The sequence below is a fragment of the Electrona antarctica genome (assembly GCF_951216825.1).
Source record: "Electrona antarctica genome assembly, chromosome: 19".
Lineage (NCBI taxonomy): Eukaryota > Metazoa > Chordata > Actinopteri > Myctophiformes > Myctophidae > Electrona > Electrona antarctica.
The window spans coordinates 1,388,134-1,403,923 of NC_136800.1; the positions used below are offsets into that span (position 1 = coordinate 1,388,134).

General features: G+C 44.5%; 1 protein-coding gene across 2 annotated transcripts in view; it reads left to right on the top strand.

Moving 5' to 3' along the window:
• wls (Wnt ligand secretion mediator) overlaps nucleotides 1-15,790 on the top strand; it is a 54,120-nt gene that overhangs the window by 27,034 nt on the left and 11,296 nt on the right. For both annotated transcript variants that reach the window (XM_079529375.1, XM_079529376.1), the window contains exons 4-8: nucleotides 1,624-1,785; nucleotides 2,428-2,564; nucleotides 10,661-10,829; nucleotides 12,705-12,802; nucleotides 14,210-14,273. In XM_079529375.1, the coding sequence (XP_079385501.1) occupies nucleotides 1,624-1,785; nucleotides 2,428-2,564; nucleotides 10,661-10,829; nucleotides 12,705-12,802; nucleotides 14,210-14,273 (630 nt within the window). The remainder of the gene's footprint in view (nucleotides 1-1,623; nucleotides 1,786-2,427; nucleotides 2,565-10,660; nucleotides 10,830-12,704; nucleotides 12,803-14,209; nucleotides 14,274-15,790) is intronic.

Sequence of the window (15,790 nt, forward strand, 5' to 3'; positions counted from 1 at the left end):
GGCATTTAGCAGACGCTCTTAATCCAGAGCGACTTACATTAGGCAAGAACAAAAGTAAGGGAAAACATCACATATATAAAATGCATTTATCAAGAAACATGCGTAAGCTAAGAACGTAACTAGAACATATCTATATAATGACACTATACATATTAACTATACATATATACTATACTATGCTATACATATGTACTATATGTGCTATGACTACATACAATGCAATTATTGTGCTGTCTACATGACATGCTGTAAGTCTGTTTCAAATGCTATCTAAGTCTAAAAAGTGCTATCTAAGGGGGTAGGATAAGTGCTATGGGCCATGATGGAGTCTGAAAAGGAGTCAGTATTGGCTAACACAGAAATTGTGGTATCGGGATCGGATCGGAAACGAAAAACGTGTATCCTCGGGACATCCCTAGTTACCGCCAGAAACTATATTGTTGTTTACGAGATTAGCCACGGACAGACACGCATACAGACCCCTGCCTGGCATCCACGCCATAGAAATTGTGCTTAACTTTATGTAAGATATCATACTAAATATTGTATTGGGATACAGTGGAGCACATTCATACAGTAGTTTGTTTAACCCATTCTGGGTGGGAACCCCTTTTGGTGTTTTAAAGCATTATGTTATACTTTAGCTATTGAAAAATAGCAGATCTACAAGCTCATAGGGCGGCACCGAGTGCCACGCTATGAACTTGTAGGTCTGCTATTTTTGAAAAATCGTGAAAATGTGGTGCAAATCTTTGAATATATATATATATATTCTTTCAGAGCGACCATTTTTACTCAAATCTTTGCTACTGGGGGGTCCCTGGAACAACATATTTTCAGATGGGGGTCGGCGGCTGATTACATACATTTTTGGGGGTCCTTGATATGAAAATGTTTGAGAACCACTGTTAGAAACATGGGGTTTTTCAGAAAACTGTCATGATTTAGAAGACATTTGTAGAATCGACGTCGGGTCTAAATGGGTTAATAATGGCAAGTAAACTAAACCCAGTAGCTTTAGGCGTTACTTATTCAGACATATAAGAATAGAGACTTAAAGGTATATTCAGTGAGTTCCTCCCTGTCCCCAGTGAGCCCCTGGGGTCAAAAAACCCTAGTTTCGGTTTGGGCTTTGGGTGGCAAAGCCTTCATCCAATCAGGAGGAGAGGGGCCTTCCACCAATTATGATCGAGTGGGGCGGGCCTTGGTGCACGTGCTGTTGGTCTGTTGTACTTCCCCCACTGTAGTGCGTGTGCATGTGCACATCTTGTTACCGGGGCGGACCAGGTTTTTTTCCAAATCACCAAAATCACTGAATGCTCCTTTAAATTAACCCATTGTGGGCGGGAACCCCTTTTGGTTTTTTAAACATTATGTTATAATTTAGCTATTGAAAAATATGAACTTGTGAACTTGTAGGTCTGCTATTTTTGAAAAATCGTTAAAATGTGCCTCAAATCTTTCAGAAAATTGTCATGATTTAGAAAACCTTTTTTTTTTTTTTAATTTCGACGTCAGGCCTGAATGGGTTAAGGTAGCTCCTCATATGAAGCTAGATTACAGTAAATGGAATAATAATGTTTTAAAAACTGCTGTGTGTGTGTGTGTGTGTGTGTTGTTTAGACCTATGAGAACGAGGGACGGTACTACGAGTGTGATCTGCTCCCTTTCATGGAGGTTGGCAGCGTGGCCCACAAGTATTACCTCCTCAACATCCGGCTGCCGGTCAACGAACGCAAGAAGATCAACGTGGGCATCGGAGAGATCAAGGACATCCGATTGGTTGTAAGTTGCTCTGGCTACGTGTTGAGACGGATGTATTTGAACGGGACTACCTTTTTTTTTTTTGCTGAGCCTGAGAGTCGATGGTCGCTGATGGAACGCTTGTTTTACAGGTTAGGGTTAAGGTTAGTTGGTAGTAGCCGGCGCTACTACTAGTATAGCCTCCGAAACCCAGACGTTTTTATTTCCAGGGAGAGAAAAAAAAGTCTGGGGCCGAGTCCACTTCAATTTGGCATACAGTAGCGCAAACGTCACTCACTCTCTGCTGATTTCCGATCATCTGCACCTTTTGTTAAATTGACGCACACACAGACACACTCACTCCTCTCTCTCTCTGTCGCTCTGATTAATTAGTCTCATTTCCAGCAGCTGTGCCTAGTTTCTCCCGGCGGATCCTGCCGGGAGCTGCCTATGCCATGAAAAGCATAGGTGAGTTCCAGTCTACTACTATAGGACTCCCACTATCTGCAAAAAAAAAAAGCGTCCCGTATTTGAACATGAAATATAAACCAGTTTTATAGTGATTTTGTCTGAATGTTATTTCTCGATATGCTGTGATTTAGATGAGTTAAAAACCATAAACTATTAAAGTGCCAACTGTTTGAAGTGAACATTTGGTTCAAATTGGCCGTCTCTTACTTACAGGGCATCCACCAGAATGGAGGCTTCACCAAGGTGTGGTTTGCCATGAAGACCTTCCTCACCCCCAGCATCCTCATCATCCTGATCTGGTACTGGAGACGTATCACCCTCATGACCAGACCTCCGGTATTACTGGAAAAGTAAGTGCCCTCATCTTTCACAATGATTAATCACAAACCTTTTATCACAACGGGACAGGATTGAAAGGTTTCCCAAGATTACCCTCCTACAGGTATTCTTTTCATGCTACTTATGGGCGGTTAACCCATTTTGGGCGGGAACCCCTTTTGGTGTTAGCATTATGCTATGCTTTAGCTATTGAAAAATAGCAGATCTACAAGCTCATAGCGCGCCACCGAGTGGTGCGCTACGAGCTTGTAGGTCTGCTATTTTTGAAAAATCGAAGAACGACTGACATAGAAACATAGCTTTTTCAGAAAACTGTCAGGATGTAGAAGACATTTTTAGAATCTGATCTCAGGTCAAAATGGTTAATCACCGAACCACCAGGACACATTGTTTTTGGTCAGGTTGAAACCCATTTTGACCTGAGATCAGATTCTAAAAAGGTTTTGAAAATGACATTTTTCTGAAAAAGCTATGTTTCTATGTCAGTCGTTCTTCGATTTTTCAAAAATAGCAGACCTACAAGCTCGTAGCGCGCCACTCGGTGGCGCGCTATGAGCTTGTAGATCTGCTATTTTTAAATAGCTAAAGCATAACATAATGCTAAAACACCAAAAGGGGTTCTCGTCCAAAATGGGTCAAGTCCGAAATGAGGACAGAACATTGCCGTTCTGATGGAAACCATGGACCAGCGACGTAGATTCAGAGATAATAAGACAGTTTTGTCGGCCCGTGCACAAGGAAGTGAATGATGTTGCGCATGCGCAAAACATGTCCAGACATCAGTCTTAATCCTGAACTTCCCAGACATTTTCATATTAATCCCCAGTCCGAAGAACAACTGTTTGTTGGGAGGCAAAGCTGGCTTTGTGTGGGCTGGTCTGAAGCAGTGTGTTTATAGAATGCTGTGCTGTGGAACGTGAACCTCACATGTAGACCAGGGGTGCCCAAAAGGTAGATCGCGATCTACCAGTAGATCACAAAGGCTGTGCAGGTAGATCACATGACATGCCCCTAAAGAGTCATTTAAATATATTGAAGAAAAAAAACGATTAAAAAAAACAAACATTTCTCCCCCTCTATTTCTCATTCCAAGTGCATTTGTCTTATACTGTACATTGTCTTATACTGTACAGAATGTAACAAACTCTACTATTCCGAAGCCCCCTCAGGTACATATTTAAACTATTTTCAGCAATGGTATAATAATTGATTTGGTGGGTAGATCTTGCCGAGCTGGTCATTTTGAAAGTAGCTCTCAAGTAAAAAAGTGTGGGCACCCCTGCTGTAGACCCTGCTGTTTGTCTAGCCCCGTGCTGTGCTGCGAAGGGCGGATCAGTATGAGGCTGCGCTCAGCGCCACGGGAAGGCCTGGCGTAGCATGAAATGCATTACACGACTGTATCTGCTATAGCTAGCACTCAACTGACACATCCTATGTATACACACACAGCACCACAGCGGACACACACAACCACTCTGTGACTACACACACACACACACACACACACACACACACACACACCCACCCTCACTCTGCCCGGTACGGCTCTCGCAGCTCGCATTCCCAGATGATCGGCATGCTTTCAGGGATGTGCCATTCGTAAACCTATTTGTAGACGGCCAGATGATTTATTTTTCATGCTGTAAAAAGCGTCGCCACCTTTACTAGTGTCCTAGTAGTCAATAGAGCGTCGCAGTCCCGCCCCCTACCATGGACCAGGAAATGAAACCCAATGCATTTTCCTCATAGACATTTCTTAAAGTATTTATTTAAAGACGGTTACGCCGCGGACAAAGCCAACTCGAGTCGTGACAACTCATGACAACACAAACAATATTTTGGACCAAACAAATAATTAGAAAGAAGACAAAAACGGCAGGTTACAACACTTTTTTTGTTGTTTTTCTTCTTTGTAATTATTTGTTTGGTCCAAAATATTGTTTGTGTTGTCATGAGTTGTCACGACTCGAGTTGGCTTTGTCCGCGGCGTAACCATCTTTAAATAAATACTTTAAGAAATGTCTATGGGAAAAATGCATTGGGTTTCATTTCCTGGTCCAGGGTAGGAGGCGGGACTGCGACGCTCTATTGAGCCATCAGGATGGGGGGGGGAAGTTTTGAGAGAACTGCTAAAAAAAACAGATGAGAGTGGGATACAGTATGCTTTTCACAGCCTCTGTCCCCGTTTGCTCCCCTTTTGGGGGGGAAATGGACCACGGTGACATAATAACCCATTTTGGGCGGGAACCCCTTTTGGTGTTTCAAGCATTATGTCATGCTTTAGCTATTGAAAGATAGCAGATCTACAAGCTCATACGAGCTTGTAGGTCTTGTAAGTCGTGAAAATGCGGCGCAAATCTTTGAATATAATCTTTCAGAGCCAACGTTTTTAACTCAAATCTTTGCTTCTAGGGGAGGGGGGGGGGGGGTCCCTGGAACAGCATATTTTCAGATGGGGGTCGGCGGCCAAATGCATACATTTTTGGGGGTCCTGGACATGAAAATGTATGAGAACATAAAAACATGGATTCTTAAAGAAAAGGATTTAGAAGACATTTGTAGACTCGTCGTCAGGTCAAAATGGGATAAAGCAAGTCGGTGGACTGACTATTCCTCAGTGTTCTGCTTTTAGTTACACCGGCCGTTCCCAAACCTTTTTGGGCCGTGCACCGCCCGTTACCTCCTGACCTAGCTGACGCACCTCCTGACCTAGCTGACGCACCCCCTGTTACCCCCTGTTACCTCCTGACCTAGCTGACGCACCCCCTATTACCCCCTGTTACCTCCTGACCTAGCTGACGCACCCCCTGTTACCTCCTGACCTAGCTGATGCACCCCCTGTTACCTCCTGACCTATCTGACACACCCCCTGTTACCTCCTGACCTAGCTGACGCACCCCCTGTTACCTCCTGACCTAGCTGACGCACCCCCTGTTACCTCCTGACCTAGCTGACGCACCCCCTGTTACCTCCTGACCTAGCTGACGCACCCCCTGTTACCCCCTGTTGCCTCCTGACCTAGCTGACGCACCCCCTGTTACCCCCTGTTACCTCCTGACCTAGCTGACGCACCCCCTGTTACCCCCTGTTACCTCCTGACCTAGCTGATGCACCCCCTGTTGCCTCCTGACCTAGCTGACGCACCCCCTGTTACCCCCCGTTACCTCCTGACCTAGCTGACGCACCCCCTGTTACCCCTGTTACCTCCTGACCTAGCTGACGCACCCCCTGTTACCCCCTGTTACCTCCTGACCTAGCTGACGCACCCCCCGTTACCTCCTGACCTAGCTGATGCACCCCCTGTTGCCTCCTGACCTAGCTGACGCACCCCCTGTTACCCCCTGTTACCTCCTGACCTAGCTGATGCACCCCCTGTTACCTCCTGACCTAGCTGATGCACCCCCTGTTGCCTCCTGACCTAGCTGACGCACCCCCTGTTACCTCCTGACCTAGCTGATGCACCCCCTGTTGCCTCCTGACCTATCTGACGCACCCCCTGTTACCCCCGGTTGCCTCCTGACCTAGCTGACGCACCCCCTGTTACCCCCTGTTACCTCCTGACCTAGCTGACGCACCCCCTTTTACCCCCTGTTGCCTCCTGACCTAGCTGACGCACCCCCTTTTACCCCCTGTTGCCTCCTGACCTAGCTGACGCACCCCCTTTTACCCCCTGTTGCCTCCTGACCTAGCTGACGCACCCCCTGTTACCCCCTGACCTAGCTGACGCACCCCCTGTTACCCCCTGTTACCTCCTGACCTAGCTGACGCACCCCCTGTTACCTCCTGACCTAGCTGATGCACCCCCTGTTACCTGCTGACCTAGCTGACGCACCCCCTGTTACCTCCTGACCTAGCTGATGCACCCCCTGTTACCTGCTGACCTAGCTGACGCACCCCCTGTTACCTCCTGACCTAGCTGATGCACCCCCTGTTACCTCCTGACCTAGCTTAACCCCCTGTTACCTCCTGACCTAGCTGATGCACCCCCTGTTACCTCCTGACCTAGCTGATGCACCCCCTGTTACCTCCTGACCTAGCTGACGCACCTCCTGTTACCTGCTGACCTAGCTGACGCACCCCCTGTTACCTCCTGACCTAGCTGACGCACCCCCTGTTACCTCCTGACCTAGCTGACGCACCCCCTGTTACCTGCTGACCTAGCTGATGCACCCCCTGTTACCTCCTGACCTAGCTGATGCACCCCCTGTTACCTCCTGACCTACGTAGCTGATGCACCCCCTGTTACCTCCTGACCTAGCTGATGAACCCCCTGTTACCTCCTGACCTAGCTGATGCACCCCCTGTTACCTCCTGACCTAGCTGATGCACCCCCTGTTACCTCCTGACCTAGCTTAACCCCCTGTTACCTCCTGACCTAGCTGATGCACCCCCTGTTACCTCCTGACCTAGCTTAACCCCCTGTTACCTCCTGACCTAGCTGATGCACCCCCTGTTACCTCCTGACCTAGCTGATGAACCCCCTGTTACCTCCTGACCTAGCTTAACCCCCTGTTACCTCCTGACCTAGCTGATGCCCCCCCTGTTACCTCCTGACCTACGTAGCTGACGCATGGAAATATACATTGCATAAGCTATATAGAGACATATATTTCCTATTTATCCACATATACTGTATGAACCTGAAAATGGCATATATATGCAGCATAGGCTATATTCTGCATACTTGCCATATATTGGCATAATATGTTAATAAAACCATAGCACCACCATTAGCCTTTTCATGGCGATGCACACGCAGATTAGGCACACCGACGGTCGGTCATGCGGAAACAGCGGTCGAACGTGCGGTCGAACATGCGCTGCTCCCGTGCTTGGCGGTTAGGGTTAGGTTTAGGGTTTGAGGTAGGTTGACGGTCTAATGACATGTCGGAACAATAGTATGTCTAAAACTAAAGCCTGTACCCTTTTCCGTGTCGCTCACCCCCTAGAAGGCGCCCGCGCACCACAAGGGGTGCACACACCACAGTTTGGGAACCACTGGAATTACACCATATGGTCTCATCTTGAACATCATCACCACGAACGTGTAATGTCCCCGACAACGTCTGTGGTTTAATTTTGTTGCTTGTTAGCAACTGCATGTAAAACATTCAAAATTCTCGAGTGGGGTATTATTCATTTCTTATTTTTCTATCTGTACCTACAGTCCTCACAACAAGGCAGTAGAAGTACAAGCGCGCACACACACACACACACACACACACACACACACACACACACACACACACACACACACACACACACACACACACACACACACACACATTCACACACATTCACACACATTCACACACATACACACACACACACACACATTCGCACACACATTCGCACACACACACACACACACACACACACACACACACACACACACACACACACACACACACACACACACACACACACACACACACACATTCACAGATATACAGGCCTAAGTTCTCCTGTGTGTTGTCTGTGCTCGGGAACATTCCCTGCATACCAACTCAATGTTGTCTCACTCCGTGCGCTCAGTGCAACATGCCAGAACTATTCTCTTCTGTATGCCTGTCTACTTAGAACCTGCTACGCTTCCTGTATTCTTTACCTCTGTTTGCACTACAAACTTGCGAAACCTAAACAAAAAACTAAACAAAACTGCACCTCTTGTACGTCTTTTATGTCTTGTTGCTTGACGACCCCCCCCCCCCCCCCTCCACACGCACGCACACGCGCATGCACGCGCGCACGCACTGTTACTCACTGTATTTTATGATTAGCCTTTCATCTAGTCCTGGCATGCCGAGACCTGCCACAGACCTTGAAGAGAGAGAGAGAGAGAGGCCCTGTTCTGTTCTGTTCTGTCTGTCTCCACGTAGGTTGATTTGTTGTCTAGACCAGGGGTTCTCAACCCGTGGGTCGCGACCCCTCGGGGGGTCGCCAACATATTTTAGGGGGTCCCCAAATTATTTTCAAAAAAAAAAATGTATATACCGGTATATATATTTTTTTAAATTTTATTTTCACGATTTTTCAAAAATAGCAGACCTACAAGCTCATAGCGCGCCACTCGGTGGCGTGCTATGAGCTTGTAGATCTGCTATTTTTCAATAGCTAAATTATAACAATGCTTAAAACACCAAAAGGGGTTCCCCGTCCAAAATGGTTTAAGGTTATTGTAGCAGTCAATTTCTATTGGGAGTCGGGAGGGGGCGGGGCGGGGGTCCCGAGACATTGCCAAAGCATTTCCGGGGGTCCCCGGCCAAAAACGTTGAGAACCCCTGGTCTAGACTCTCTATAGAGGTTGGAGTGTGTCGACTGTAAGTAATGAGGTTAGTTAGACAGGTTATTGGGAACAAACTGTGCTATTTTGTCTTTACTAGATAATCTAATTAATACATTATAGGCAATGTCTTTAGGACCTAAGTGGTCCACTTCCATTAGACACAGATTTAGTTAGCCATATCACAGGCCTGCGAGACGGTGTTGTTTTTGGCGGCGCATTTAGATTTTAGTTTTAGTCATAGTCTGTTGACTAGCTTTCATTTAGTTTTAGTCACATTTTAGTCTAGTTTTAGTCGACTAAATGTCGTAAGATTTTAGTCGACTAAATCTGCAGTTAATTTAGTCGACCTAAAATGTATTTTGGCGGGCCTTGATGCCGTCGTATTGGCTCATTTTACACTTGTTGAAATTAGCCGATCTACAAGCTCGCTCATTTTCAGCATGCAACCAAGTGTAAAAAATAAAAATACTGGATCTCTTGTCCACTAGTCCCTTCCTAACATTTTAGTCTAGTTTCTATCTGTTGACGAAATTGTCAATACATTTAGCTTAGTTTTAGTCATAATAGCTTAGTTTTAATTTAGTTTACATTTAGTTTTCGTCAGTGAAAAAAGGCAGTCGACGGACATTTTTCGTAGCATTTCGGTCTGCCAATATTTTACCACGCTTTGTTTTTGAATAACTTTAACCGTGTATTAATTATTTGATTTGTTAACTCAGCTTTTTGCAGCTTGTTGAGTCATCTATTTTGCTTTGTTGAATAGCTGACACAAAGTTGCTGATGCTGCAGTGCTGATAACCACTATTGATTCATTTCATCATTAATTTTCACAACTAGAGTTTCAGTCCGCTACGTGGCCCTCACACCCCACATTATGGAGATGTCCGTTTTCTGTTTGTCTACGACGTCGAGCCACCCAGAGCCGCGGTAGAACAGTGAAGCTGCCGTCACCTGGTGGTTAAATCTGGGACAGCAACACTTCCACATTTAACACTAATTAAGCTTTGGACGTCTTTTCTAATCAAACCACAGGAGGCCTTGGACGTGTATACACGTCTTTTTTTTTGTTGGCCTTTCCTTCTGCATGGTACTCCTTGGGTTTCGCGCATGCGCGCTGCCGTTCACTTCCTTGTTTGCGGCTCCAAAAGAGTGTCTCGTAACTCCTAATCTCCTTGGTTTTGACCAAAGGGACAATGTTCTTCAATGTCTTCATTTCTGACTTCAGCATGCATCTCGTCTGGAATATTAATGCTTCTAGAGAGACTTTAGTGTGATCATCGTGAGGTAAGAACGGAAGATTATGCCTCCTGGTTTTGGGGGGGGAACGGAAGGGAGGGGCTTTTCAGAGTAAAATCTTCCATATCTGCTGGCACTCTCGCGCTCTTATTTTGAAGAAAATCCCGGCACTCGATGTGTTTAAATTAGTGAGGACCAATTATACTAGACCGGACGGACACACGTTACAGAGATTCCTCCGTGTATTTATTGTAAGAAGATACGATTTGAAAATAAAAGTGCTCCTTTAACCCATTCTGGGCGGAGAACCCCTTTTGGTGTTAGCATTATGTTATGCTTTAGCTATTGAAAAATAGCAGATCTACAAGCTCATAGCGTGCCACCGAGTGGCGCGCTACGAGCTTGTAGGTCTGCTATTTTTTGAAAAATCGGAGAACGACTGACATAGAAACATAGCTTTTTCAGAAAACTGTCAGGATGTAGAAGACATTTTTAGAATCTGATCTCAGGTCAAAATGGGTTAACAGAAACAATATCTTTGTAACTGAAGAATATATTGTTTTGTTGTTTTTTGTTTTTCTCCAGAGTGATCTTTGCCCTGGGCATCTCCATGACCTTCATCAACCTCCCGGTGGAGTGGTTCTCCGTGGGTTTTAACTGGACCTGGATGCTTCTGTTTGGAGACATCAGGCAGGGCATCTTCTACTCCATGCTGCTCTCCTTCTGGATCATCTTCTGTGGAGAGCATCTCATGGTACTGTACAATACCCCCCCCATTAAACACTGACTGTTTCTATTAATTAATAATAACTCAATCAAATTTATATAGCGCTTTTCCAAGTGCCCAAAGACGCTTTACATGGTGGGGGGCATGAGAAGAACGACAAAGAAATGGGGGTACACTAAGAAAAGGCTAAGATTAACACTTTCAGATCTAAAGGTAATAAAACAATCCAGGCAGCGTAGGATATTTGATTAAAAGGCGGGTTCCGCAGGGTATGGCGTCAAACTGTTAATATATCCATCCTACCTAGGCTGCCTAGATTGTTTTATTACCTTTGGAGCACAAGTATTTGCGTCTTTAGTCCATGAGAATCCGCCTGAAAATAGTTCCATGGGTTGTTGTCATGGAACTATTGTGACCATCGCGACCCAGAACAACAACAAGAGCAGCCTGGGCTGCTGTAGTGCAGTCAAAACCACCGTTTGCATTGAACTCATTTTCCCAGAAGCCCTTGCAGCCCAGAGCACGGGTCGATTTCCGGTTTTTCGTCGTCATAACGTGACGGCCTCGCCACCAGGTTCGCGACAAGTATAAATCCCATCAGCTATCAGTATTATAAAAATCACACCCGTGTGAAGTGAGGGGCGCTCTTATCATTATACATCATCTCATGAACAACTGAATTTATGTGATTGGTTAGCCGATTTGCTCATCTACATATGACGTACATTTTCCCTTCATTGTCAGTGGCATTTAGTGTTTGTGTTGCCACAAATGTACATCATATTTGGCGGACATTTGACCTAATTTCTCCTTTCATTGTCGATGGCAAATATTGAGACGTGTGGGGACAAAATGTACATGATATTTGAGGCACATACTGTATGACCTAATTTCTCCTTTCATTGAACTGAATTTATGTGATTTGTTAGCCGATTTGCGTGTCTACATATGACATAATTTTCCCTTCATTGTCAATAGCATTTAATGGTTGTGTTCAATTGTTGTTGAACAATTGTACGTCATATTTGGAGGCAATTTGACCTAATTTCTCCTTCCATTGTCAAAGGCAAATACCTTGACGTGTGGGGACAAAAGCTGTATATAGGAGGGGCTGTATATAGGGGTTGTATATAGGAGGGGCTGTATATAGGGGTTGTATATAGGAGGGGCTGTATATAGGGGTTGTATATAGGAGGGGCTGTATATAGGGGTTGTATATAGGAGGGGCTGTATATAGGGGTTGTATATAGGAGGGGCTGTATATAGGGGTTGTATATAGGAGGGGCTGTATATAGGGGTTGTATATAGGAGGGGCTGTATATAGGGGTTGTATATAGGAGGGGCTGTATATAGGGGTTGTATATAGGAGGGGCTGTATATAGGGGTTGTATATAGGAGCTCAAAAATGAAGTGAGGGGCGCTCTTATCATCGTACATCATCATGACGTAACATGTTGATTTGCTCAGACACACATGACGTACATTCTCCATTCATTGTCAATGGGAATTTAATGTTTGTGTAAGACGAAAATCTACCCTGTCCTCATTTTGGAAACTGGCTAGTTTTTAATTTAAACCCCTGCCTTGATAATACATTGTGTTCTTTGTGTTGGTGTTGGTATTTTTTTTCTTCAAATATTAATAATGTTTTTTTGTGGCTTTCGCCTTTATTTTATTTATTTCTTTGTGGAGGGACAGACAGTAGGCTGACAGGAAATGGGGAGAGAGATGGGGGGGGGGGGTGACATGCAGTAAAGGCCGTCAGGATCGGCCGTCGAACCCGCGGTACATTGCCAGACTGGATTACCAGCCAAGGTGCCTGGACCGCTGAGCCACGGCCCAGGCCAATATTAATCATTTCTAACTATGAATATTGAGTCTGTTTGTCATTCCTTCTGTCAGGATCAGACGGAAAGGAACCGTTTCTCAGTGTACTGGAAGCAGGTCGGACCCATAGTCTTTGGCTCCTTCTGCCTCTTCATCTTTGACATGTGTGAGAGGTGAGGCACAGTTATTTAAACACCCATCCATCCAGCTTTGGTCCCAAGACAACATATCAGGGAAACTACTGGCTAGATTGCCATGCAATTTAATGTTGAACGTCACTCTTAACCCATTTAGACCTGAGGACGAATGCCTTCTAAATCCTGACCGTTTTCAGGAAAAACCCATGTTTCTATGTCAGTCGTTCTCAAACATTTTCATGTCAAGGACCCCCAAAAATATATATGTAATTGGCCGCCGACCCCCATCTGAAAATATGTTGTTCCATGGACCCCCCCCCCCCCCCCAGAAGCAAAGATTTGAGTTAAAAACGTTTGCTCTGAAAGAATATATATTCGAAATTTGTGCCGCGCTATGAGCTTGTAGATCTGCTATTTTTCAATAGCTAAACTATAACATAATGCTTAAAACACCAAATGGGGTTCCCGCCCAAAATGCCTCGAGTTTGAGGGCAGTAAACTGGCCACTTTGGCACTTTTGACAACTACTCAGTGCAGTGTTATGCCCGAGTTCCATGCTGGCACTAACAAAGTCTCCCAGCAGCTCAGAGATTACCAAGTACTGCGAGTTGAAAACCTCCACAAATGATGTGTGAAGTTCATAAAAAATGTCACATCTTACCAGCAAAAGAATATATGATGCCCCTCACATAGAATCACATAGACTGAATAATACTAAAATGGAGATATACAATTCAGTGTAAGCTAGCATAGGCCAGTGTGTTTTTTTTGTTTGTTTTTTTCATAGTCTGTTTCAGTTGCACCAGTACAAACTGTGTATCAAAACTTGTGAACCCTTCAATTACGCTGCCGATAAACATTACACCCTCAAACTACAGGAGCCTTGGTCATGTTTTTTTTTGTTTTTTTTACCTACCTTGTTAAATATCGTTGCTGTCGGGAGGAAACCTCATAACTCAATTTGAGGTTTTTGATTTTTTTTTTTGGCATAAATCAGTGCCATTGAACACCCTTTACGTCTGTGTGTTGTTTCGAAAATATTGAACCAATGGAAAGTAGTAAAAAGTGCTTTGGACAAAACCTCTTAACTCCATTGGACCCTCAAAATGTCTGCTAAAGCAACTAACTCCACCACCTCTCCATCTCTCATGGAAGTAATTGACAATATATAAAGTTACAACACCAACTTTGATGAGGCTGTATTGCTTTGTTTTAAAAATATAAGATTTTCTTTATTTCCTGAAAAACATTTGAGTTATGAGGTTTCCTCCCGACAGCAGAGATATGGCACATTTGCATACATATGTATACATATAGTTTCATCTCTCCGTCTCCATCATATATTATAACATGTATTTATTTTTTGATGCTTTTAAAAATACTGTGAAATTCTCAACTCGGACAACACGCAGAATTATTAATTATAATTTTTGTTGTCACCAGGGGAGTCCAGCTAACGAACCCCTTCTACAGTATCTGGGCCTCAGATGTGGGAACGGAGCTGGCTGTATCCTTACGATTCTTTTTTTTAGGGTTTCTCCTCACCTTGCTTGTGTTGGAATACGGCATTTCTTTGACATGGTATCAAAACGTCACACATCCCAACCAAGGGGGCAGGCAGACTTTCCAACGTTGAAGCTCTCCTCCCTAGTGGTAGGAGGAGGGACTACAGGCGGACCCGTGGATTCATGACCGGGAAACCCCGTGCAGCTGGGCTTTAACATTGAGCGCTCGGTTGCACTTCCGCATTTGACCACCAAAATTTGGTGGTCAAATGCGGAAGTAGACGTCCTGAGACGGTACTTCCGGCAGTCTTCCGGGTGCTTCAAAACGCCACTGAGCAACTTCCACTGACATGAATAGCTGGGGGGGGCGGAGCTTCGCGCCAGTTCAGTCTCTATTATATATATACTCTATGATCCCAACGTGTTATTTTCTTTCCCATTTTCTTATCTGATCAAGCTAAATGCCTCAAATACAAATTATTCCACTTCTAATGAAAAGTGGAATAATTCAGTGATGCCAGATGTGAATACTCCTGGCCTACCCTACTGCGTGTGTGTGTGCGTGCGCGCGCACTTGTTTGGCATGCCAGGCTGAATAATGCAAAATTCATCAGTGCATCTTTCTTGTAAAAAGAAAATGTGCCAGAAATCTCTCTCTCGTTTTTTTTCTTTTCTTTTTTCCCTCTATCCCTCTTTTCTTAACCCTACCGTCTTCCTCTCTGTCTCTGGGATCCAGGCTGAGCTTCTCTTGAGTGCTTAGATAAGACATTTAGCCACAGTGTCTATAACCAGCGTCATCAAAGCTTTATTAGGTCTGCTAGTTTCTGCGCAGGGCTTCCATTTCATGAACCCTTTAACCCATTTCGACCTGAGGAACAGATTCCATAAAATATCTTCTGAATCCTGACAGTTTTCTGAAAAACCCATGTTTCTATGTCAGTCGTTCTCAAACGTTTTCACAAACATAATGTAATTGGCCACCGACCCCCAGCTGTTGTTCCAGGGACAACATATAAGCAAAGATTTGAGTTAAAAACGTTCGCTCTGAAAGAATATAATATTCAAAGATTTATGCCACATTTTCACGATTTTTCAAAAATGGCAGACCTACAAGCTCGTAGCGCGGCACTCGGTGCCGCGCTACGAGCTTGTAGGTCTGCTATTTTTCAATAGCTAAAGCATAACAATGAATGAACAATGAATACAGTAATGCTCTAAATGAATACAGTACAACAACATGAACATAGGCATTGATGTATGCTACTAAATGTAACTAAATAATTTACAGACCTTTTTATGCCAAAATGACTAGTCCATATCATGTTATATAATGTAATCATTCGACAAACATGATACACAAAAATACACAGTTAGATTTTTTTTTAGAGTCAGTGGGTTTCTGTAGACTCGACTGGCTGGTGCCCTTTATGCATGAAAAGTTGAAAACATCGACATTCTTTCATTTGAGTCATGCAACTTGATATCATGGTGAGAATGTAATAAATGTCCACGAACCCCC